Source organism: Trachurus japonicus, chromosome 22 (genome assembly GCF_045865225.1).
Source record: "Trachurus japonicus isolate A0001 chromosome 22, Traja_1.0".
Classification (NCBI taxonomy): domain Eukaryota; kingdom Metazoa; phylum Chordata; class Actinopteri; order Carangiformes; family Carangidae; genus Trachurus; species Trachurus japonicus.
This window is the reverse complement of record NC_140928.1, coordinates 5,003,068-5,027,359: the sequence shown is the minus strand read 5'-3', so window position 1 is coordinate 5,027,359 and position 24,292 is coordinate 5,003,068. Positions and strand designations below refer to the sequence as shown.

Here is a 24,292-nt window from a genome sequence, read left to right as displayed (position 1 = left end):
TTTTTAAAGCACTTGTAAATTAATGTTTTAAAACACAGGTTAAAAAAAAAAAAAAAAAACACATACCTGCATATGAAATGTGAAAATAAATAATAACATGTGAATAAATAAATAAGTTCAATTCCAGACTTCTGCTTGACAGGTTTAATGAAGGAAGTTAAAAGTTGTGCTCACATAATATAAATAAAAACAAATCGAGAGCAGAACGTATGGGGACTGGTTTATTCCAAGAAACTAATCTTTTTACATCGTGAGGGGATGAAATGAGGAATAAATAGATGCATTTTGTTCTAAAAGCTTTTTCTTTTTTTTTTTACTCGAAATTTACAGTTTGAAGCCAAATATAGCAAAAAAAACCATCTCTCTTTAAGTTGCTACGCTATAGCTACCTGCATAAGAGACTCAAACTGGTTTTATAATAATTGAAACACTGACAGACGTTTGCCTGAAGGTCCGAGCTGCTCTGATCTGACCCCCCCCCGACAGACGACGGCTTCTTAATGTGCGTGAGATCAACGTGTCATTGAAAGCATCTGAACGTACAGTATCTGCTGAGACGTTCAAGTCCAGTGGTGATTTTTTTTTTCTTTTCTTTTCTCCTTTTCGTCTGAAATGGAAACATGCATCTAGGCTGAAAGCGTCACTACAGTTACACTTAAAAGAGTAAAATAAGTAAAAAATAAACATTCATTTTCCAAAAAAAAAGAAAAAAAAGCAAGCAACTGAATTTCTTTTTTTTTTTCAAATAAAAAGAAAAAGCAACATTTATTTTTAACTCTTGCAAATAATTACAATATTTATAGAAGTAAAAAGGCCAATTTTGCATTAGTGGTTCATTAAACTCGCGTGTTTTTTCATCCAGAGTCCCAGAGGCACGGTCCGTCGTCGACGCTCCTGTGGAAAAACTTGACTCGAATACTGACGGGGCGAAGAAACGAGATTTAAATATGTAGAGAAATGAAAACATTTACACGTTTTACACACAGACAGGTGACAGGTCGGCCTCACCTTAATTCATCTCTTTCTTTTAACTCGCTGCTATGAGTTTTTATACACAACGGGACGTCTCGTATCAGAGAGAGAAAGATATCGAAGGACAGGAAGTTTAAAAATCGAGAAAAAAATGAAAAAAAAAAAAAAATCCGAAAAAGAGAAACAGTTACTACAGCGACACACCGTCTTCAGTAGAGTCGCGCTCCGTAGCCAAATGTCTGTTTAATAGCTTCGAAGTAGTATCTCTTCCAGCCCTCTTTCGTCCGCTCCTCCTCGTTGTCGGGGACGCCTCGACACTCGACCTTCAGCTCCGTCTCGCTGCTCCGGTCCAAGAAGTTCATGGAGATGGTCGCGTAGTGCTCTGTGTGGAGTTCAAGAAAAACTTTATTAGAACAAAAAAAAAGACAGTTTCATTTCAGTTTTTAAAACAAAAAAAAAACAACCAAACTGCTTATTTAAAATGGTTTGATTCTCGACTCATGAATCATCAAGTGCACAACAATAACACACTGTCTTATCAAATAATTAATATATAAAACAAATATATTTAAATAATTAAAAAAGGACCATTAAAGATGTGTATTTTATCATCAAATACACAATCCAACAACTCCAAAACGCTCTGGTGGACAAGTTGTGACCTGCACATTCACCACGCTATGAGATAATAACAGAACGTTACCAGACAGAGTTGTTTTAGAGGTAAATTCATGCAAAACCGCTGATGGCACGTTGCCTTCAGGGACAGTTTTTCAACAAGCAGTCTCTGCATTTCCCTCTAAAACAACTCTGTCTGGTAACGTTCTGTTATTATCTCATAGCGTGGTGAATGTGCAGGTCACAACTTGTCCACCAGAGCGTTTTGGAGTTGTTGGATTGTGTATTTGATGAGTTTGATGAGGGAAACCAAGAAATCCCATGAGCCTCCGTAGCGTAGCTCTGAGCAGCTCGCGGCTCTGCTCCGCCGTTCTAAAAATAGCTTGCACCGACAATTAAAGGTAACAAACCTACTGCTATGACTATAGGGATTATGGCAATGGGCCAATTTGCCAAAATGTTGAACTATCCCTTTAAAGCAAATAACGTGCAAATATATTGAGCAAATAATCTAAAATATTAATTTGTCATTTCAGCTCTTCACATTCTGAGCATAAACAATCTCACACATGTTTGAAAACTACATATATAAAACCAGGAGATGAACCTACCACAGGGCCAGTTGTTAAACCTCCACTTCATCACTATTTTCTCATCAGGAATCTGGTGGTTAAAAAAGAAAAAAAAGAAGAGATTTTTAGTTTATATACAAGTTTATTTCATTCATTTATCAAACAAAACAAACTAAATCCTGAATGAAACGGAGCAGGCAGAAGAATAAACTTAAACAATCTGCTCCGTTTTCAATATCTTCTTACTTTGAAGACCACTGCTGTTGTTGTTTTTACATAGGGGAGGTATTTTCATAAGCCTTTTTTGGCTTCCACCTCTCCTGCACAATGTTTAATTTCATTATTTTCATTGTTTATGCAGGTTATATAATGTGCAAATAAAAATAAGTAAAACTAAAATGAAAATAGCTGCAGGGAAATTTGTTTGGACGGGTTCAAAACACAACTAAATTTAACATATTTCATAACTTAATTCAGAATAAAAACAACTAATATGAATAATCATCTTTGATGCTACAGTGTTTAAATATTTAACATGATTCTCAGGTTTAAAGAGGAGAAACGTCGTCTCACCAGCTCTGTGAATTCACCGAAAACATTTCCCTCCAGCAGACGAAACTTTCCTCCTCTCTCTCCGTCCACGGAGGCCGGAGCGTGTGTGAACGCCTGAACCATCTGCACATAGAACAATAACACGTTAAAGATAAACGTCATTTGAACATGAAGCAGAACCGCAGCCAGATGAAGAGTAGTGTTGCTTTATCGTCGTCAATGAACCTTTATCACATGAAAAAAACCAGACGAGACGCAACGTAAATGGTGGTCATGTGACGATAACTATAATGAAATATATAATGCAATATTGCTGACGAATAAAAACGAGACTAAATGTGGTTTAGAAATAAAAACTGCTAAAATGTCTCTTACTTTTCGTTGACCGAAACGAGACAAAATGAAATAACGTTATAATGTTTAGTGGCGTTATTATTATTATTTTGCAGTATTTCTGTTTCCTAGGCAGCAATTTAATATGAACTATGTGTATAGATATTTTTCATTATATACTGTATATAACAAGCAACTGCCTAATGACACCCAATCTGTGTATAAGAGAGAGAGAGAACACTTCATCAGCACGCATACACACACACAGAGTATACAGTATAAATGTATATATACACTTGTATATATTTGATTCTTTGAGTTATATTTGTTTTGTTTCATTGATTCTTGAAGCGAGAGATAGAGTAAAGTGGGTTTCTCCAAAATATCTGCTAAATAATAGTGCGTGAGAACTGAAAATAAATATGTTAAGCAGCATTTTCCATGTCTGGAATGGATGTATTTTTGAGTCTATAAGGTTAGGTAACAATAATATAACTATGTTTGAATTGTGAAATGGGTTTGACTAAAAGGAAAATGTGGTTTCGTCCATAATTACTAGACTAGGTTATTTAATTATACAATATTGACTAGGTTTAATATAATTACATCACTAGAAAAAGATTAAAATCATTGACTAAAAGGATTATTCTGACTAAAACAAGACTAAAAGAGTTTTAATCCACTGAAACTTGACTGGGCAAAAAAAAAAGAGTATGAATGTGACTAAAACTAAAATGACAGTTTGGCACAAAGACAAGACTAAAATTAAAACAGGCCGCCAAAAACAACACTAGTGAAGCGGTGAGCTGACCTCCTGGTTGAGGAACACCCGGTAGAGATCGGCCGGTGAGGTTTGGAACTTTTCCCTCATGCTGAATTTACAGGTGGGGATCTTGACGCCGGTGTTGGCCGGAGCGGTGATGCTGCCTGAGGAGGAAATCTGTCCAACAACAACAACAAACGTCTGGTGAGGAAAAGATCTGCTGCTATGAAATAAAAAAAAGTCAGTGATTGTGTGACTGGAGCTTTTTTCTGTCGTGTGTCGGCACAAACCTGAGTTTTGTCCTGCTTGGCTTTGGACTGAGAGGTCGACTGCTGCTTGGCCACACCGTTGGCCGTGGGCAGGATCATTCCCTGTGTGAACTCTGAGGGCAAAGAACAGGAAAAACATTCACTAACTTCATTATTACTGAGCTTCACAGAGTTCAACAGTGCTGCTTTAAAGACAAAGACAAACAGGTCAGTTACAAAAATCTAAACAGGAAGTTGTTGAGAATCTGAAATAAAAAAAATAAAAGCAATGGTTTAACTACAGAAAACACTGTTGCATGACTTAGAAGCCATGTGCAAATACATTATATCAGATATCAAACGTATGATACTCTCTATAGGTGGATGATACACTGAGTAATGTAAAGTGTCTCATACGTCGATACATAAAATACAGACTATGCCATCGTCTGTTCAAAAGATCATTTTAACATCTTCAAAATTACAGTTCTTTGAATTAAAAATAAAAGTGTTCATGTTCCATATTTACATTTTACATCTATTATGGTTTTTTGCTTCTGGAAATGTGTTCAATTGTCTTAGTAACACATAAAATCTACTGGACACTTTGGTGCCAGAAACTGACGCCTGCAAAAGTAACTAATAGGGAAGAAGAATATAAAAGAAATCTATATTAAAAGATTTTAGTTTTTCTTACGGTTGATGTTATTTTAAACCACTTTAAGAATTTAACAAGTTTTTAACTAGTTCTTTTTTATTTTCTCTAGTTTTTCTTTATGCTTTTTTCCTGTAGTGACTCAACTGATGTAATTGCAGATTGAACAGGTGGAGTAAAAGACAGAAACAATGTTGATGAGTCTAATGGAAACTGATTTGAACCTGTAGGTTTTATATCTTCACCTAAGCTCTTGTTTTTCTTGTACATATGATAAAAACAGACATGTAATGATTCAGTATTGTGTGTGTTGCCAATAAAAAGAAAAATATTGTTCAGTTTTATCACTACAAACTACAAAAAACAACTATTGATTATAACTTAAGAGAGACGCTGTTAAAGACGTGAACTGGTCATTTTTATGATCGTATTTATTACAGGTTAACACAACTCATCTCTGAATGTAGCTGTTTGTTTTGAACTCGTCTCTCTTTGTCTGATTGAACTTTAAAATCTCCTCCGGTTTCACTCACCTGTTTTCAAGAAGCCCACGTAGCTCCCCAGGGCTTCGCGCACTTTCTCGGCTCCTTTTGTCCTCATCAGGCTGGTCAGCGGCGTTTCGGGTTCGTCTTTGTTCAACGATACAGAGATCTGCAGAAAAACAATCACAGGACAGACCTCAGCTCAACGCTTCTGCTTCTGTTACCACCTCTGCACGTGTGTGTTTATGTGTGGAGTCGAGCGCACAAACTCACATCGAGATCCTCCATGTCGTTTTCATCAGACAGGTTCGGGACTTCAAGTGTTCCTTTATATTTGACTCCTGATTTAGATGTTCCTGGTAAAAACAAACACAAAGGGAGTCACGGTCACTGTTAGCAGAATCATCAATTATATTTATTAAATACAATCTAAACCAAACTTCTCCCGCTCACCAGTCCAAGCAGCTTTCACGTTCCATTCATAGAAGAAAATAAGTTTTCCTTTGCGGTTGTTAATCGACGCTTCTCCTTCCAACTTGCTCACTTCAGTCACTTCACACGAGCCTTCCTCGTTCTCCACGCTCAACCCCATGAGCAGCGCTTTTAATTTGTCCGACGACCAGTTTGTTGCATCTCGTTCAGTCCTGAGGAGTAAAAAATAAAAATACACAACTTGTTGAGACTTTACCAGAAAGAAAATCAGCTGTGACTTTGGTTTTTATAGATTTTCATTGTGCTATGGAAACAATCATTTCAGTGAGTATCGTGTGTTATTTATCAGTTACACTGATCATATTTAGATCTGGTGGTTGGTTTCATTAACTAAACAATGATGATCACAATCTAATCTGACAACAGATGGATCCTAGATAACATTCATTTATAAAGAACAGGTTAAATCCTACAAAGCAAAATGTATTCATTTATTTATATTAGCTCCTTGGTGACCTACACTTTTTTTTTTTGAGTTATCACTGAATCTTTCAGGTGAACGAATCAATTTCTTGACAGCAGGTTTTTTCCCCAAGACTTTCAACATAACTTTTTATTAGCATGTAAACTATAATTTACTTCTTGTTTCACAGTCATAAAAGCAAAAGAATGAAAATTATAAATGAAAAACAGTGGAGATGATATGGCCAATAAGCACAACTGGTGATTTAGACTAATTTATTCATCTTTCATCACTGTTGTCTGTGTCTGTGTCCGATCTGGACCTGGATATAGAGCAGGATATGAATGGATGGATGAGCAAGTTGTCTATTTATGGTTGATCTAATTGTAGTAGAGACCTCCAATCCCATCTAGAAACATTTTATATTTGGCACTACCCTACAACACATATGCAAGTGAAACCAATCCATTAAAAAGCTTTAATTAAACTGAAATCAATGCTTTTACAGACTTGATTTGCATTGTTATTGTTGTGCACCAACCGCACTGTTAGAGCAATTCAAGTAAAGTGTCTACAGCTCAGTATGGAGACAGTGCAGCAACCTGAATGTGTGTCCACGTTTAAAGCACAAAGAGACAGAAACAGCTGCCAAAAGACCTAAATCTGATTCTTCAACTCAAGGGAACTGCTGCAAAACTAAACTAAACGATAAAATCTATAGTCACGTTGTAAGTGGGGCTCCCTCACGTGTTTTCTAAACAGGTGTAACACAATTAGCCCCCGAAACCCTACTCCTGCTACTACTACTAACCACAATAACATTGGACATACTATTTTACATATAAATACAGTGAAATACACGTGTTTTAGCTGATTAAGTGGCACAGGATGTTGTGAAATCCCTGCTAAATTGCCAACAGCACGCATTCATTTGAAGCTACAGCAGCAGCAGCAGCAGCGAGTGAAGCTAACTGGTGGTTAGCTCGGATTAATTACCTCAAATGTGACACTATTAGTTGAAAAAATACTCAACAAGTCACACGGACTCGTGTCTGTGGACAAAATCCAAAAATTACAGCCGCATTATGGTAAAGTAATATGAGCCGCGTGTGTTTGTCTGTGATGTTAGCACATTAGCATTAGCGAGCTAACTAACGTCCTTCCACCACAGCAGCAGCACAGCAGCGTTAGCATTAGCATTAGCATTAGCAGCTCCTCACCAGTGCCAGTTGTTGACATTAGTCGCGTCGGCTCTCTCCTCCACAATCCAACGAGGGTCCCCTTCTCCCCACTTCGCCATTTATTTAGCCAGCTAAATGTTAATTAATTAAAAAAAAAAGTTCTGGGATGGAGGGGTTTTCTTGGCGTGTGTGTGTGTTTGCCGGTGACTGACTGGCTGACTGTCTGAGTCGGTCCCCCCGCCGCCGCCGCCGGTGGTTGGTGCACGTTGTTTCTAGAAGCCTCTTCTGGCCGCTGCTCGGCGGAGCGGTGCTCCTCGGAATGTCGTCCGGCCGACGGAAAGTGCTGGAAACGGAACCTAAGTGTAAGGAGGAGGGTTACAAAGAAAAATGTCCCTCCTTCCTTCCTTTTCTTCCTATTCAGAAAAGTAGTTCCGCGTCAAGAGGGGAGGCCAAATGTAACCTATCTATCTATCTATCTATCTATCTATCTATCTATCTATCTATCTATCTATCTATCTATCTATCTATCTATCTATCTATCTATCTATCTATCTATCTATCTATCTATCTGTGTATGAGTGTATAGACACATTATATAAATATATAAATGTGTGTGGCACATATCAGTCCATCTATATATAGATAGATATGTAGATATAGATAGATACACACACACACAATTTATATTAAAAAAAATAATAATAGTTTGATAAAGTGGTGGAGGAATTATTTATTCTTATATTACAGTAAAGAAAACATGTAACTACTGTAGTCAACTACTGTATAAGTCGTACTAAGTGACGTAAAATTGTAAATATTGTACAATAGTATAATATTGCAAGTCCAATTCTATTCCAAATCTATCTATCTATCTATCTATCTATCTATCTATCTATCTATCTATCTATCTATCTATCTATCTATCTATCTATCTATCTATCTATCTATCTATCTATCTATCTATCGATATATACTGTAGATTAAAAAAAATAATAATTACATTTCTAAGATACAACAAAGGATTTAAGAAGTGTTTCAGAGTCAGAGTTTCGACATTACGTAATCAAATTGTTTGTTGTTGTTTTTTAGCGTGGATATATATCCTTATTGTTTTGGTTATTTTGAAAAACTGCCTGTAAAAGCAGAATTTTTTGTTGCACACACAATAGACTTGTTAGCCATCTTTGAATATGTATTGACACTATTGTATTCCTAGGAATTCTTCTTCTTCTTCTTCTTCTTCTTTCTTTCTTCTTCCAAGGAAGTCATACTTCCCATGGGCGAAAACTCACCAAACTTTACAAAAACATCCAAGCCCATGCCAGATTAACTCAACTCCAAGGACATGTGCCTCCCCCTCCTAGGGGGGGCACAATAAGCGTTTAAATTAAAAAACTTTAAAAATTCCTACCAAACCAACGGTAGATGCTAAAGTTTTGAAACTTCACCAAAATGTCGCCTCAATACTGCTGAAACTTTTGTCCACTTAAACTCATTACAAATTATGAAGTCTAAACTTTTAAAATGTATCTCCTCCCACAATTTTTGCTCAATTGTCACCAAACTTGCTAGAGAGCATCTCCAGACTGTCCTCCACAAAACTTGTTTCTCGGATTTTTGATTAAGCAAAAATTGAGCCTACAGTGCATGAAAACGTTTGACTGTAAACAGTACTGTAAACATATACCATCAAATTCTTGCTAAATACATTTTCAATCTTCCTGAAAAAAAATGACAATATTTTGGAGTCATGGTTGATGAAGTTTGGCAAATATCAGAATTTTAACTCAAAAACTGAATTTTTGAGAACATTTTGAATTCTGCTCTCATGGGAACAACTGCAGTCAATGTGAGACTGGAATTTTTAAACATCATATTTTCTCTTATGAAGCAAAACACGTATCATTAAAAACAAATCACCAACATTTCCATGCTGTCAAGATGCAATTTATGTATTTTCAGATTTTTGTTTAGATGACTGAATTTCTGACATTTTGACCATTTCATCACAACAGCTGCCCGGGCACTGACTCCCTGAGTGGATAAATGAAGCTACACAGCAGGTCTCACTAACAGCTAATTAGCTCAGCGAGTTAGGAGCTGGTTCTTGGTGTCAGAGATTGTGAGTTTGAGACCCAGCAAGGGTGATGATGATGATGACAGATCAAAATGTCAGATGTCCTCAACATGAAATACAAGACAGTTGTACTGATGGTGGCATCACAGTAAGCCTCTAAATTTAAAAATCCAAATAGCTTGGACTGGACCATGTGCGAAGGCTCCTAACATCTTAGAGTCACAGTAGATGTTTGACAAATACATATCATTATTTTACCTCAAAAACTGATTTTTCTTTTTACTGTGGTGTCAAATCTGCCTGCACGATAGTGAATGGCTTACTCAATTTGTGAAGCCACTGTTGCAATGCCACTTGTCAATTAGCTCAGTGCGATAGACAACGGTCTTTGGTTCCAGAGGTTGTGGGTTCAATCTTCCACTGGTGCAAATTGAACATTATAAGGTCAACTGTCTTGTCTTCCTATTCTCCTGTTTGTTGCTCAGAATTGCCTAAATTTGCCTAAAATTAGCCCGGACCCGACCCATCTTATCTAGTGTCTTCTTACCCCATGTGGGCTGGGCACAGTAATGTGCATGCACTTAAACAAATCAATCAATCAATCAATCAATCAATCAATCAATCAATCAATCAATCAATCAATCAATCAATCAATCAATCAATCAATCAATCAATCAATCAATCAATCAAGTAAAATAATAGACAAGAATTTCCCAATATTCATACTATACTCCTGCATATTGTACTATTTCCTGATGTCAAGTAAATATAATAAATAATGAATTCCACTTTATGATTCTCTGTCATACCAGCTGAGGAATGAAAAGGAGTGAGGATGATATGACCTGAACCGGGACACACAAATAAATACCTATAAAAGCCCTTTGTTATGCAAGTCAATGCTTTTACAGACTAATTCAGTTTTGAAGAAGTAAGTGAACACTAACACGCAGCAGTGGTATGGACAGTATGTGCACCAACAAGTGTTTCAAGCATTTTTCTTGTCCACCTAAAGGAGAACAATTCTGTATCAATAACAAAAACTTTCTTAACAATTTAAACTGAGCATTATAACTTAATGAATGGAGGATTTATTGCAGGACGTTCAGTAGTTTTATAGAAGTGTGTCTAAGAAACTGCAAACTGAGCATATTTACAACTGGATTTAGAAAGAAAGTTGAATATTGAGGTTGCAACGAGGGTAACTGACCATATAGAAACATATTAACATGTAATCTTTGTCAAAATAGTGAGATTAGTTTAAGAATTGTGCATTTCTATTGTGACCAGCTCATGTAGACTTTGAAGATGTTGAAACAAGGTTAGTGGGATTAAAAGCAAATCATCCCAGAGCTGAAAAACCCAATAAGAAATGCAGAAACCAAAACTTGCAGTACAAGAGGTTGTAAAATGGAAATATTAAAAGAATGCATTTGTATCGGATCCAGATAGTGCTACTGCAGTGATAAGGATATAAACGTTGTCAGATAAATCAATTAAAAACACAGCAGGTTACACTGTTATAGTGACATGACCAACACATTTACATATAACCTACGATGAACAAATACGTAACCCTAAGAATTTACATAGACAGTGAGCAGGGAAATGAAGGGAGAGACTCGACTGTGTTGTTCAGTGCAAACTCTGAGGCTGACAATGCAAAAATGTATTTCACGAACAAGTTTTTGAAACATATCATCGATAGGAAGGTAGAGTATGTTAAACTAATCACAAAAAAACTCCATGGCAGCGATTATAAGTATCAGCAACACTGATAATTATAGCCAGATTAAAAGGGTGACGTGTCATTAAGACATAAACTGTGTATTTTGGTTTATAATCAACATCCAATTAACATCAGGCATTAAAAACATCATAGTAAATAACATAAATTGACATTAACATGGTGTGTAGGCGGTCCCACAACTCATAGATCTCAATACATCTACTGTATCTGTTATTGACACTTTAAAATCTTGTTATCAATAAAAATCATTACCCAAAATTTGTATGATAAGAAAGGTAAGAAGAAAAAAACATAAACAAATTGTTGCGACTTACAAAAGCAATCAGTGCACCTGACTCTGATTATCACTTCTACATGCCCTGAAGAAGACCGCCTGGTCGAAACCGGTCGGCATCTCATATTTTAATAAGAGATATGCCCTAATTAAAATAAAGGCTTTTTAAAGAAATTCCTTGGCTCGGTCGGAGTGCCTTGAGTAAGCTTTTTTGCTTTTGCTCTTTTCATAAACAAATTGTTATCAGAGGATTGTAAAGTTGATTTTCTCAGTGTATGTGAGTCGAACATATGACCATGTTACACTGGGGATTTCCTGATGTTTATGTGGCTGTGGTTTCATGAATGAGAAGAAACTTTTTTTTTTGTGAACCACACTCACACCTGCTGACGACAACGACTGAGACCTGAACATGATGTGAACTCAGCTAAACCTCAGACGTCATCTGGAAGCTCTGACCCATATTCTGACGGTGAAAACCATGTGTACTTTTAACCTGTGTGTCGCCACATATGGATAGATTATATCAATAATGTGTAGTTTATGCAGATCTTAATCTAAGATACTGATAAGGCTGTACAGATCCTTTAGTCCGAAGCAACACAAATGTCCTCTCTGCTCTTTTTCATGCTAAAAGTTTCTATAATCTTTAAGTTTTTCATGAAATTTTGGGGGAAATTTTAATCCCTGTGCCTCAGAAAGTTGTTGTTGCTATCTGAGAAGTTTAGAGGAAACTTCTCCTCAGTTGATCTGTTCAAATCACAGAAATCTGGAAAAAGTAAAATATATCAAAAGTCTAAAGTAGCGTAACATAAAAAATACCCAAGTAAAGTGCACCTGCCCCAATATTATTCACTGTTGACTCATTAATGCTACATACAGGGTCAAATAAATGAGATTTTTCTTGTAAACAGCGTAACTACAGTAAGTGTGACGGCTTTTCAATGAGAAACTAACAGGGATATGCTTGTTTAAACTATCTAGGCTAAATGTATTAAAATCAATCCCATCTCATCTCAATCACAGCAACAACAAAAGCGTCTGCAGCAGACAAAATATATTAAAATCATAATAAAATATCTATTAAAATGCTGTAATAGCAGCACTACCAATAGTACAGCACAATAACCACACACAATAGGGTTTGTAATGTCTTTAATGGCGTGGATGTATATTGATTTTGGTGTTACAGTCAGTGGGTTTTTGTTATTCAGCTGCTGCAATGTTGAATTATACATAAATCCAACAAAATATAACAGACTGAACACATATTATTCTGAAACAGGTCATTCTGTATGAGTACTCTCACATTTGGTACTGAAAGTATATTTGGATTCTAATATATTTGTACTTGTACTATCTGTATTACTACACGGTTGTCCATAAGGTTGGAAAAATACACTTTTTTTTAACCTCTTCTCATGAAATGATTGTGACAACGTGATTTATTCATGATAGATAAAGTGTATACCTTCTCAAAACTTTATTGATCAATCTTTTCCAAACATATCACTGTGGAAATTCAACCACAATTAAGCTTTATAAGAGAAATAATAAAAAGAGGAATGTGTCATTATTTCAACTTTATGGGAAACCGTGTACTTTACATACAAATTTTGAAATATTGATCTTTGACAGTGCATAATAAGCTAAACTTAATGTTTATTAAAAAAATTCTCATGTTTGAAGGTACATAGGCTATGATAGATAGATAGATAGATAGATAGATAGATAGATAGATAGATAGATAGATAGATAGATAGATAGATAGATAGATACAGGCTCATACAGAAACATTAAAAACAACACCATAAACGAACGTTAAAAAACAATATTATGTAAGTGCAATCCCCCAATCATAACCTACTAAAAAGGAGGGGCTGCTCAAAGATTATTCTGCTTTTTTGTACATAATATGTACACAACTTCAATAAGAATTGGACTGACAATATTATACTATTGTAGCCTACAATGTTTACAATTTTACGTCACTTCACATTAATACCACTTATACCTGCGTTTTCTATAAAATAAGAATAAATAATTCCTCCACGACTTTATTATTATCACCATTATCATTATTCATATCTTATTTGGTTAATGTCAGTCATATAAATGTCATTCATGTAAGGCTTATGTGAGCTAATTTAATCACTTTCTCTTTTTATTTTTTATAAAAATTGTTGTTCCTGACGCCATCTCTAATTAAATCACATTTTCTTTTTTATTTTATTAATTCATTTATTCTAAATAAATTGTTGTTGTTGCTGCCTCCATACCATACATCTCCACGGGCTTTCACTTGTTTGCCACATTAAAAGCATTATAAAAGCAGGAGGGAGAAATCATTAGAGAGGAATCCCGGGCATATGGCTGCCTGGCTCGGCTGTTGTCGGCTCCCCTCCCCCCTCCCTCCCGTCCTCTCCGCTCCCCTCCTCCCCCTCCTGTCCGCTCCGCAGCAGCAGCAGCAGCAGCAGCAGGACAGAGGAGGTAGTTCAGTTTTTTTTGAAGCCGTGGCATGAATGATCTCATCTGAACCTGATCTCCGCTTTTTTCCCTGCCGCCGTCGATCCTATGAGCGAGGAGACGGGAATAAAATAACACAAACACGAGGTGAGTACGGCCACACTGATCAGTCGTTTTAACCTTTTTTGTATTTGACGAGGAGGAAGGAGGAAGAAGGAGGAGGAGGGAGAGAGAGGAGGGGGGGGGGGAAGTTAACAGCCGAGCCGCGGCGAAAACTCTCTTGTTTTTCGGCTTAGAAAAGGAGGAAGGACCGCGGAGGAGGATGGGTGGGCGCTTTTTTTTGTTGGCTAATTAGCCTGCTAGCATTCTTTCCTTTTTGGTGATGGCGAAATAGAGAGGGAGGGAGAGAGGGAAGGAGGGGTGGTAGTGGTGGTGGGGGGGTCGGTGGTGGAAATAAAAAAGGAAATAGCCAAAGTGAAAAAAATAAAAGTGAAACGATGCCAAGCGTTTTGGTTTGTTTTGTTGCATCGTTTTTCCGTTTCACTGAACAGCGCTTTAGCACGGTTAGCCGGCTAGTTAGCTGCTAGCCTGCTAACGGAGTTGCCCGTTGATGCGGCAGCTAACGGCAGCTACGTTAGCAGGCTAACGGCTATCTAGCTGTTAGCCTGCTAGTTAGCCGTTAGCAACTAGCACAAAATGGCCTCTGATGCTGAAAAGACAAAGCATGCGGCAAGTCACGGCTCCGAGCTGCTCTACTATCACGGCCCCTTTAAAGTTAGCGGAAACAGTATGTTTTTGGTGGGGATTAAAAAAACCAAAACAATGAATATAATAATAATAATATATATATGTATTTATTGAATGTAGAAGTTAAATTATTAATTTAGTACGGCGAGCTATGTGGAAGTGCTGGGGCTTTGAGTGTGAGCAGTGGGGGATGGGCCATGCTAGGAGCCATTGACGTAAAGCGAGGCTGCATTTTGTTTGGCTTCTGGCTCCTAGCATAGAACAAGACAAGTGCTTGGTTTATTTAGCCTTAATGTTAAACACCAAACACTGTTTCTGACATAAACACATATCCACATTATATACATATTTATAAATAATAATAATCAATGTGTATTAGTAGGAATCTAAGTGAAGTCCTGTTCAACCAGTTTCATTTTTGTTTCTCTGCACTTGATTTCTTATTTCCTGATTTATTACAGACAAGTTTTTTTGAACACCATATATATGTCAGCATTTTCTGATTAAATCTCGTGACTAAATTTTACTGTTTCCGTGTAGTGTTAAAATGAACCTTGGGGTTGGTTTTAATTGTACTGGAAATGATTTAAAGCTCAAGCATGGCATTTAAAGCACCTAAAACAGACAGGAAATGCGCTAAAATGAGTCTGTGATTATGTTAACCTGGGTCCTAAAAAAAGCACAGGTAATTTTCTAATAGACAAAAACGTAAAACAGGTTAAATTCTCATTGAGTTGCCGTTTATTGGTGTTAATTTGTTCAAGTTTTTAATGTTTTGTCTAAAAAGAGGTTCATTTACTGTGTCTATCAGTTATTTTTTCCGCTGGAAATGACTAATTCATTGGAAATTAAGGGACTTTGCACATCATTTCCACCATTGATTAACCTGGTGATTCCTTTTGGGTGTTTTTTTTAAGATATTTAAATGTCAGGAAACAGTGATACATTGACTATTGCAGCTTCCCTGGGGCCAAGGTGATCACAGATGTTTTACTCTGCCAGACCATCTGCCAAAAAAATACAGATATTCAGTTTCCATTGATTAAACCCAAAGAAAAATAACAGATTCTTGGTTTTTAAAAAATATTTCTAGCTGGAAAAGGGTGTATTTGTCAATCAATCACTAGCTTTATCCCTTTAAATATCACTTTAAAGGCATTAACTAAGAATAGTATTGTTGTAGGATGTAACATGAGTCTGCTACAGGTGCTTAATTACAGTGATTTAAGCTTTAAACCATTTCCAATCTGAACTTGGTCTTTTAGAGAAAACGTATACCTGTAAAATTAAGATTTACCGTTAACTTAATTCAAATAAAATCCCTGAGATTCAACCCCAAAATGCTAAAATATATAGTGTTCAAAAAACACATTTACATAGATATATACATGTGAAACAAGTTCTCATGTCCCAAACTGTTTTCTCTTCTCTGTGCAGTGTGCTCTCTCTCAGGTCGTAGGTCTCCCTGGTTGTATCTGATCCTCTATTTTTTCTTTTTTCTTTATCCATCTATCACACGTTGTTGTTTTTCCTTCAGGGAGATAGTGCTCTCTAGTGTCTCTTATTTAACAGGGGGACAGACAACATATATCAGAGGACAACACTTGCCCATAATTGATCTTTCTTTGTATTTTAGATCTGCAGCCAGACAGACACCTTCATAAATGACTTTTTTTTTGTTTCCTTTATTCTGTCCCACTGTCAGGAAATGTTATTCTATGCAAGCGAAAAGCGAGGACTCAGGGACCGCCAGACTCCAGTTTAGATCAAGTCTTTGTTTTTGTGGTATTTGTTGGTAACGATGGTCTTTATTGGAAAAAAATAAAATAAATGTGGAGCTGATTTTAGTTCACGACAGTAGGTGTCATTTTTCTCCTTTAATGCTGCGTTTTTGATGTGTTTAAAAAGAAGCACAGTACCTCCCTCTATTGAAGAACAGATGTATAATCAGTTTCTGCTTTGATCCAGCATTGATCAATCACATGTTGATTAAATGTCATGAAGTGTGTGGTGTTTTGTCATCACAGTTTGTGGCTGTAAACACTTTATTTTTTATTTTTTGCTTTACATCCCCCCGAGTTAATGTATTATTGTAAAAAATGCTATATGAATTTATACAGATTACAGGGCCCCTTTAGTTGTTGTTGTTGTTGTTGGAAAAAAACAATTTCTGCCTTGTTGTTGCTGTTGTTTTTTGCAGATGATGATGATGATTTTTTGACAATAACCGCAGTGTCTGAGTGAATTTAGTTTCATTTCAGTTTCCACAGAAGTAGTGGGGGCAGTTTGTGTGAAATTGTCAACAACTCTCCGCTGCTGCTGCTTTTGCTGTTGTTTATTTGACCCTGTGTGAATATTATATTTCCATTGTAAGGTTGGTTTGGTTTTTGTGATATGTTTTTATTATAATGAAACAAAAAAAAAAAGCTGTATCACAAATAGAAATTTTGAAGCAAGTGGAAATCTTTTTCACCCAAAATGCCCTGCCCACAGGTTTTACATTGAGGAGACACAGCCGGACACTGCGCTCTATTTTTTTTTTTTTTTTACTGTCTGATGGAAAATTAAATGCCACAAGCTGCTGTTCAGAGCTCAGTCTCCTCTTCTACTTGTATCTCATTCATTTCGGGTGGTGGGTGGGTGGACTCGGACTCAGACGGCCTATAATGTCAGCAGCAGTGTTGTTTTGTTCCTGTAAGACATCTGTGTATTCAAAGTGGTGTGTGTGTGTGATAAGGAAGTTGACTCTACTTTTTTTTCTTCCTTCCCCTCCTCAGTGAAGAGAAAGTGAAAATCTTGTTCTACTAGTTTTGAAGCGTGGCCTACGGTGTGTCTGTGTGTGTACATAAGTGTGTGTGTGTGTAGACCAGGAAACCTGACACCCCTTGTAAATATTAGCGGTTCATGGTGTAAATGTGAATATTGTGAATTATGCTTCTTATTTTTCACATTCTTATCACTTTTTTACTCCTTAAAAGCACCTTATTGATTGATTTAGATTATTATTTTTTAATTTTCTTGATCACAGGTGGCAGTGGAAGTGGAAGTGTGGGGGAAAAGAGTATATATATTGAAGTGCACTGATCATGTAACTTGAGTGCTGTTTTTTTGTTTTCTGACAAAAGGTCTCTCTAGTCTGTGCTTACTTTGATGCAGCGTCCGCATTTAGTTGGTAACCATGCTATTTTCGGTGGCTCAGTGGTCTGTTAAAAGTGTGGTTGTTCCGCCCAGCAGGAGTCTTGCCTCAGACTGGCCTAAAATGGGCAGAAATGGTGCTGAACAAAAGCTGCTTGTCGCTCGTACAAAAGTACTTGAAGCGTTGCAGCCGGGACCGAGCTGCATTTCTATTGCCTGTGCCTCTCAACAGGAAAGGTATAGAAACTTTAAGAAAAAAACACCAACTACAACAAACAATTTACTGTTTACTGTCATTCACAGAGAGTTTAGGCCTGTAGTAGAGTTTGTGCAGCAGATTGTAGCGCTACGTAGCTCCCTCATGTCCGCACTCACATAGCCTCATTACATCACACATGTATACATTATTAATTACATGGCACTTAACTCTCCTCACCACGACTTAGCTAGCGAGATTCAGAACAGTAGGCATTTTGTGTGTTTGTCTTAGTGTTGTTGTGATACATTTGTTTGATGCTGCTCACCAGTGTTTTGCCGTCGGCCGTGTTGTGACTTTGTGTTTCTGTCTCCTCTCCTCGCCGCCGCCACCACAGAGAGACAACATGTTCCCGAAGGGCACCAAGCGCAAGTTCTCAGACTCCGGGGAAGAGCCGGCGGTCTCCAGCGGCGGCGACCAGGGCCAGGCGGGATCATCGTCCGCATCTGCATCCGCGACTGCATCTGCGGCGGCGGTGGCGGCTGCGGCGGCGGCTCGGACGCTGTCGTCGTCGTACAGCCTTCAGCGGCAGTCGCTGCTTGACATGTCGCTGATCAAGCTGCAGCTCTGCCACATGCTGGTGGAGCCCAACCTGTGCCGCTCGGTGCTCATCGCTAACACGGTGCGGCAGATCCAGGAGGAGATGACCCAGGACGGCACCTGGCAGATCATGACGCAGGCGCTGGCGGCGGCGCAGTGTCCCGCCGACCGCCTGGTGGCCACCGAGGTGCTGTGCCGGCAGACGGACGCGGCGGCGGCCGGCCAGAGCCCCAAGCCGCCGTTCAGCTCGGTCGTGGTCGGGCTGGAGGAAGGAGGCTACCACTCGGAGGAGGAGGTGGTGATGGACGGCGACGTCGAGACCGAGGTCACCATGTCGACCTTGTCGCCCGTGTCGCCGCAGCTTTCCTCCTCCGTCGCCGCCGCCGCCGCCTCGTACCTTGCCGGGCCATTCGGCATGGGCCCGTGCTGGGAGGAGGAGGAGGAGGAGGAGGAGGAGGAAGAGGACGGCGAGTGCGAAGAGGAGGAGGAGGAGGACGAGGAGGACAGCGAGGAGTGCGTGTCGGAGAGCGAGGAGGCCGAGCGGGACCACCTGAGCGCGGCGGCGGTCGTAGCGGCGGCGGACTCGAGGACAGGCGGCGAGCAGGTTTTTGGGACCTTTGAGATCAAGCACCCGGCGCCGCCGCCGCCCGACCCGGCGCTGGAGGAGCTGTTTTCCGACGTGGACCCGTCCTACTACGACCTCGACACGGTGCTGACGGGCATGCAGTCGTCGACGGCGCCCAAGATGGGGCCGTACGACCTGCTGGAGAGCCTCTCCTCGCACGCGCCGACGGCCCTCAGCTCCAGCTCGAGCTGCCGGTCGGACCTGAACGAACTGGACCACATCATGGAGATCATCGTGGGATCCTGAAACCCAGAACATTCCCATTCCCATTCCTCCTGCTCCTCCTCCTCCTCCGGCCTGAACTGAACTGATCATCCCACAGACTCGTGTCCAGACTATGCACAGTTCACACACCGTGCATGTTCTGTAATGTGGCGTTTTGTTACGCACGGACATTGTCGGAGAGTTTATTTTTTTTGGGGCACGGGTGGTGGCAATTTTGGGAAATTAACAGCAAAGCCGAGTAGATTTTTCTTCTTTTTTTTTTTTTGAGGGGGGATCGGCTGTTTTGAGGTGTAGAGTTAGTCGTCGTACTCTTAACGGGCCACGTAGTCGGCAGCTGTAGTCGGGAGCTTCGTCTTTTTATATTCAGAAAATTAACTAATTGGCAATTTGAGCATTGAATGGGGGGGTGGGGTCAATAAATTCAAAGGCGAAGCAGTTAGTTTCCCAACTTTTGTCGCTGAAATCCCCCCCCGAAAAAACCCGACGTGATCCGTGAGAAGGCAAAGATAATTACCTATACCATGATGCATTCTTATTTACGTACTTTCCATGTTTACGTCTGTCATCCATTCTGTCGTACTAGCTCCTCCTGGTCGCTCTCTCTTTCTCTCTCTTTATCCTCTCTATCTCTCTCTCTTTCTCTCTCTCTATCTCTCTCTGCCATTTTGTCCATCTCTATTTATTGTTACATGGACTGAGGAACAATTCTTCACACTACATGCATCAGAAAACCAGAACAAATTGTAAATCCAAATCTATGAATCAATGCATATTTTCCTAAAGATTTGAGCAATTATGAATGGAATATATGTATATGTACGTATGTGTATATAGAAATATATTTTTTGCATTATACAGCTGGGGGGGATTTTTTGCAAGTATCATTTGATATTATTATTATTATTATAATTTTTTTTTCTCCCCCCTCCCAGGCGATTTTTAAAAATTTTAATGTAGCCAGACTCGAGACAGTGTCTTCCCATGGTTTGGTAAAAACAAGTCGACTGTAACAGGTGTCATGTCGGGCACCGTCACACTTTTAAAGGCGCTGTTCATTCATTTATTTTCTCTAAAGCTTTACACCGGGGCAGGGACGTTACTACAAACAACAATAACAAGGACGCTGGTTAAAGATTTGTCTCGTTTCTGGTGCGTTTTTACAGAAACCAGTGAGACAAAATCTGTCCGAGTGAATTTTCCTGCCCTACTTCTTCTTTTTCTTCTTTACAGATCTAATAACATCAACAACAATAATAATAATGATAATAAGCAGCTTTTCTTTTTTTGTTTTTTTCTTTTTTCCGAAGCATTTGGAGAAACCCCGGGGTGATAACTGCATCAAGAAGCCATATTTCTTTCTCTCATTTGTTAGATCAACAAATGAAGAGTCCTTTTCCTGTTAACCCATCTAATTTATTGTTTTTTATTTATTGTATTTATTATATCTAGGTACAGACAACGCCATATCAACTCCATTTGGCCCTATGAAATTATATTTATCCAAATTTTTGCCCTCCGTTTTTGAATGCAGTACCTATTTATTCCTCACACTTTTTTTTTGTTTTTGTTATTATTATTATCATTAGTAATAATAATGATGATAACAACCGGGTTACTATTCAAATCACTATGCAGCTCTGTCATACATGTTTCAAAAATGATTGTATATGACTCAAATGTCCTTTAATTCCTTTTATGCAAACAGTTGCCTTTTCTCCTAAAGATGTGGAAAAATCAAATGCATTTTTTCAAAATTGTTCCTTATCATCGTGATGAAGAAATTTATCTCAGGCAAAAACAAAATGTATTGACTAAAATACAGTATTACGACACGCTTGATACCTTACCGCAACACTCCTGAAGGATGTCACTCTGGTCTGAATGGGAGCTAGAACTTCAAAGACTAATTACCGTTGTAAAATGTATGCATTTTTTTATATTAAGGAAAAAAAACATTGTAGCATCTTTGTAAATATTTTTTATAATAAAAGGTGCAACTATTGATTGTGTCATTTGTATCTTTTTTTTCTGCTATAAATGTTTATATATGTTTTAAAAAATTAATCACATTTTATTTTTAAGGGAATTTTATTTAAAATTGTTAATAGAGCTGCAACAATTAATTGATTAATTAAAGAATAGTCTATTATTAAATTGATCGTCAACTATTTTGATAATTGAATAATTGGTTTAAGTCGTTTTTTAAAGAAAAAAGTACTTCTTAAATGTGAATATTTCTGCTTTTTTGTTCCTTTATCACAATGAACTGAGTCTCTCTTTGGTTTGTGGACAAAACAAGACATTTGAAGATGTCATCTTGTGGTTTGGGAACCACTGATGGACATTTTTCAACATTTTTTTTCAACATTTTATTGACCAAAGAACTAATCGATTAACCGTTTAAATACTCAACAGATTGGTCGATAATGAAAATAATTGTTAGTTGCTGCCCTAATTGTCACCAATGGGGTCAAAGTCAGTGCGAGCTCAGAAAACACAGTCTCATTGTGACACTATTTGACACCAGCAACAACATTTTATACCCAAAAGATCAAAAGGTCAACTTCACTGTGACACAGTGTTCTGCCAAAAAACACCTCTGGCCATTATTACTCAGCACTTTTGACTCCAGAGAACAGAGAGGAGGTTGTAAACATCTGTTAACTACCGTTGTTGCCATAGAAACATGCTAACAGCAGCCGTTAACATATTGCCATACTTTTACTGCTGTTTACTGCAAATCCAAAGGTAGACTACCACTGACCTTTACAGCTGTCACACACACACACACACACTTTACGTTTCTTTATAGTGACACGTTAAAAAAACAAAACTGAAACCAACAACATGTGAGGATGTGTAGCAGCCGGGTTGAGTCATTTCTGTAGAAGACACAGTAGGTGACAGACATGAATATATACGTCACTAAGTGGTTTTTAAATGGGTAAAAGTTTATTTAAAAAAATTAACTTGTCATTAAACAGCTGGTAGTTGTAGTTTTTAGTTGTATTTCCATCAGTAAGCACTGTTGTTCTGTTGTTGTGATGAGCTGGGTTTGTTTTTTAAATAAAGAAACTACAGTGACCGTGTTTGTTGTAACGAAGCAGCTTGTTGCCCCGAGCAACAAGAGTGAGTGACTCACTGATGGGTTTGTAATAGTCGACTGGAAACGACTGGAAACACTGAGCTCCGAGGTTCAGACGGAGGAGACGTGTGACGGCCTGGACACTCTAGTGAGGAGGTGGGTTAGTTAGGTAGGTAGGTAGTTAGTTAGATAGATATTTAGGTAGTTAGGAGGTTAGTTAGGTAGTTAGGAGGTTAGGTTAGTTAGTTAGGAGGTTAGGTATTTAGGAGGTTAGTTAGGTAGTTAGTTAGGAGGTTAGTTAGGTAATTAGGAGGTTGGTTAGTTACTTACCTATGGAGTTAGTTAGTTAGTTAGGTAGGTAGTTAGGTAGTTAGTTATGAGGTTAGTTAGATAGTTAGTTAGGAGGTTGGTTAGTTAGTTATGGAGTTAGTTAGGAGGTTAGGTATTTAGGAGGTTAGTTAGGAAGTTAGTTAGTTAGGAGGGTTAGGTAGTAGTTAGGTAGTTAGTTAGGAGGTTAGGTATTTAGGAGGTTAGGTAGGTAGTTAGGAGGTTAGTTAGGTAGGTAGGTGGTTAGTTAGGAGGTTAGGTAGGTAGGTAGGTAGCCTATGTAGTTAGTTAGGAGGTTAGTTAGATAGTTAGGAGGTTAGTGGGGAGGTTAACTAAAACAGGAGCTCTGTGGCTCAGAAGGAGATCCTGGATACTCAAGTTAGGAGGTAGGTTAGTTAGGTAGGTAGTTAGGAGGTTGGAGGTTGGTTAGGTAGTTAGGAGGTTAGGTAGGTAGATAGGAGGTTGGGTAGATGGGAGGTAGGTCAGTTAGTCAGGTAGGTAGGTAGTTAGGAAGGAGGTTGGTTAGGTAGTTAAGAGGTTAGGTTAGATAGGTAGGTAGTTAGGAGGCTGGTTAGTTAGGTAGGAGGTTAGGTAGGTAGGTAGGAGGTTAGTTAGGTAGTTAGGAGGTAGGTTGGTTGGGAGGTTAGTTATGTAGTTAGGAGGTTAGGTAGGTAGGTAGTTAGTTAGTTAGGAGGTTGGGTATGTAGGTTAGTTAGTTAGGAGGTTAGTTGGATAGTTAATTAGGAGGTTAGTTAGATAATTAGGATGTTAGTTAAGTAGTTAGGGGGTCATTTAGTTAGGAGGTCAGTCAGGAGGGTAGTTAGTTAGATAGTTAGGATGAGATAAGTGAGGCAGCTAACTAAACCTGGAGCTCTGTGGCTCACAAGGAGAAGATGTGTGACGACCTAGATATTCATGTTAGTTAGTAGTTGGAGGAAGAAAACACTAACTGGATCCCATCTCTTGTCCAAAAATCACTGGTTGTTAATGATTTAAGTCAAATATAGTATATAGGCTAAACTTAACTTAAAAAATATGAATGAAATAGTTTTAGACCAAACTTCTGTATTGATCAGGGAAACATCGGACCATATAATCAGTAAACCATTCTGACCTACAACTGTGTCACAGACGGATGACACAGATGTGAAGCTGCTGTTTCACTGTACGTGCAAAAACCTGTCCTCCCTCTGAATAAGGAGGTGAATCCTGTCTCTCTCTCTCTCTGTCTTGCTGAGTGTTCGTTGTAATGTAGTGTAATGAAATGAAATGTAATGTAAAAAAGAAAAAAAAGAAGAACAAGCTGAAAATGAATTCGATGTGACTGAGCAGCAGTGGGAGCTTTGTCCTCACGTGCTGTCTCACATGTTCAGATCCGTCCTGCAGACGACTTGCAGAGAGACACTCGGTTCACTAGAACAGGACTATTGTTTGTTTTCTGCAGCTACGACGACACGATGCAGACGTCCGACCTGAGCCCTCTTTAAATGTCCCCATTAATAATGAATGCCACC

The 24,292-nt window shown here is 38.4% G+C and overlaps 2 protein-coding genes across 4 annotated transcripts; one reads left to right on the top strand and one right to left on the bottom strand.

The window, feature by feature from the left end:
- Nucleotides 1–207: 207 nt before the first annotated feature.
- Nucleotides 208–7,569, bottom strand: LOC146963303 (activator of 90 kDa heat shock protein ATPase homolog 1-like). 2 transcript variants are annotated; one of them, XM_085767064.1, is made up of 9 exons: nucleotides 7,311–7,569; nucleotides 5,649–5,839; nucleotides 5,469–5,551; nucleotides 5,247–5,364; nucleotides 4,101–4,192; nucleotides 3,859–3,987; nucleotides 2,736–2,837; nucleotides 2,202–2,253; nucleotides 208–1,354 (listed from the first exon to the last, which is right to left on the bottom strand). In XM_085767064.1, exons 1-9 carry the CDS (start codon nucleotides 7,388–7,390, stop codon nucleotides 1,182–1,184), a joined length of 1,020 nt encoding a protein of 339 aa, XP_085623190.1. In that variant the 5' UTR covers nucleotides 7,391–7,569; the 3' UTR covers nucleotides 208–1,181. The 2 variants fall into 2 exon arrangements, with proteins under 2 accessions (XP_085623190.1, XP_085623191.1); XM_085767065.1 differs by having other exon boundaries at nucleotides 5,469–5,554; nucleotides 5,652–5,839.
- Nucleotides 7,570–13,839: 6,270 nt separating this feature from the next.
- On the top strand, nucleotides 13,840–19,628 carry cdca4 (cell division cycle associated 4). 2 transcript variants are annotated; one of them, XM_085767189.1, is made up of 3 exons: nucleotides 13,849–13,985; nucleotides 17,820–17,957; nucleotides 18,314–19,628. In XM_085767189.1, the coding sequence occupies exon 3, from the start codon at nucleotides 18,323–18,325 to the stop codon at nucleotides 19,385–19,387; it is 1,065 nt and encodes a 354-aa protein (XP_085623315.1). In that variant the 5' UTR covers nucleotides 13,849–13,985; nucleotides 17,820–17,957; nucleotides 18,314–18,322; the 3' UTR covers nucleotides 19,388–19,628. The 2 variants fall into 2 exon arrangements, with proteins under 2 accessions (XP_085623314.1, XP_085623315.1); XM_085767188.1 differs by lacking the exon at nucleotides 17,820–17,957 and having other exon boundaries at nucleotides 13,840–13,985; nucleotides 18,314–19,626.
- The last annotated feature ends 4,664 nt before the right edge of the window (nucleotides 19,629–24,292 follow it).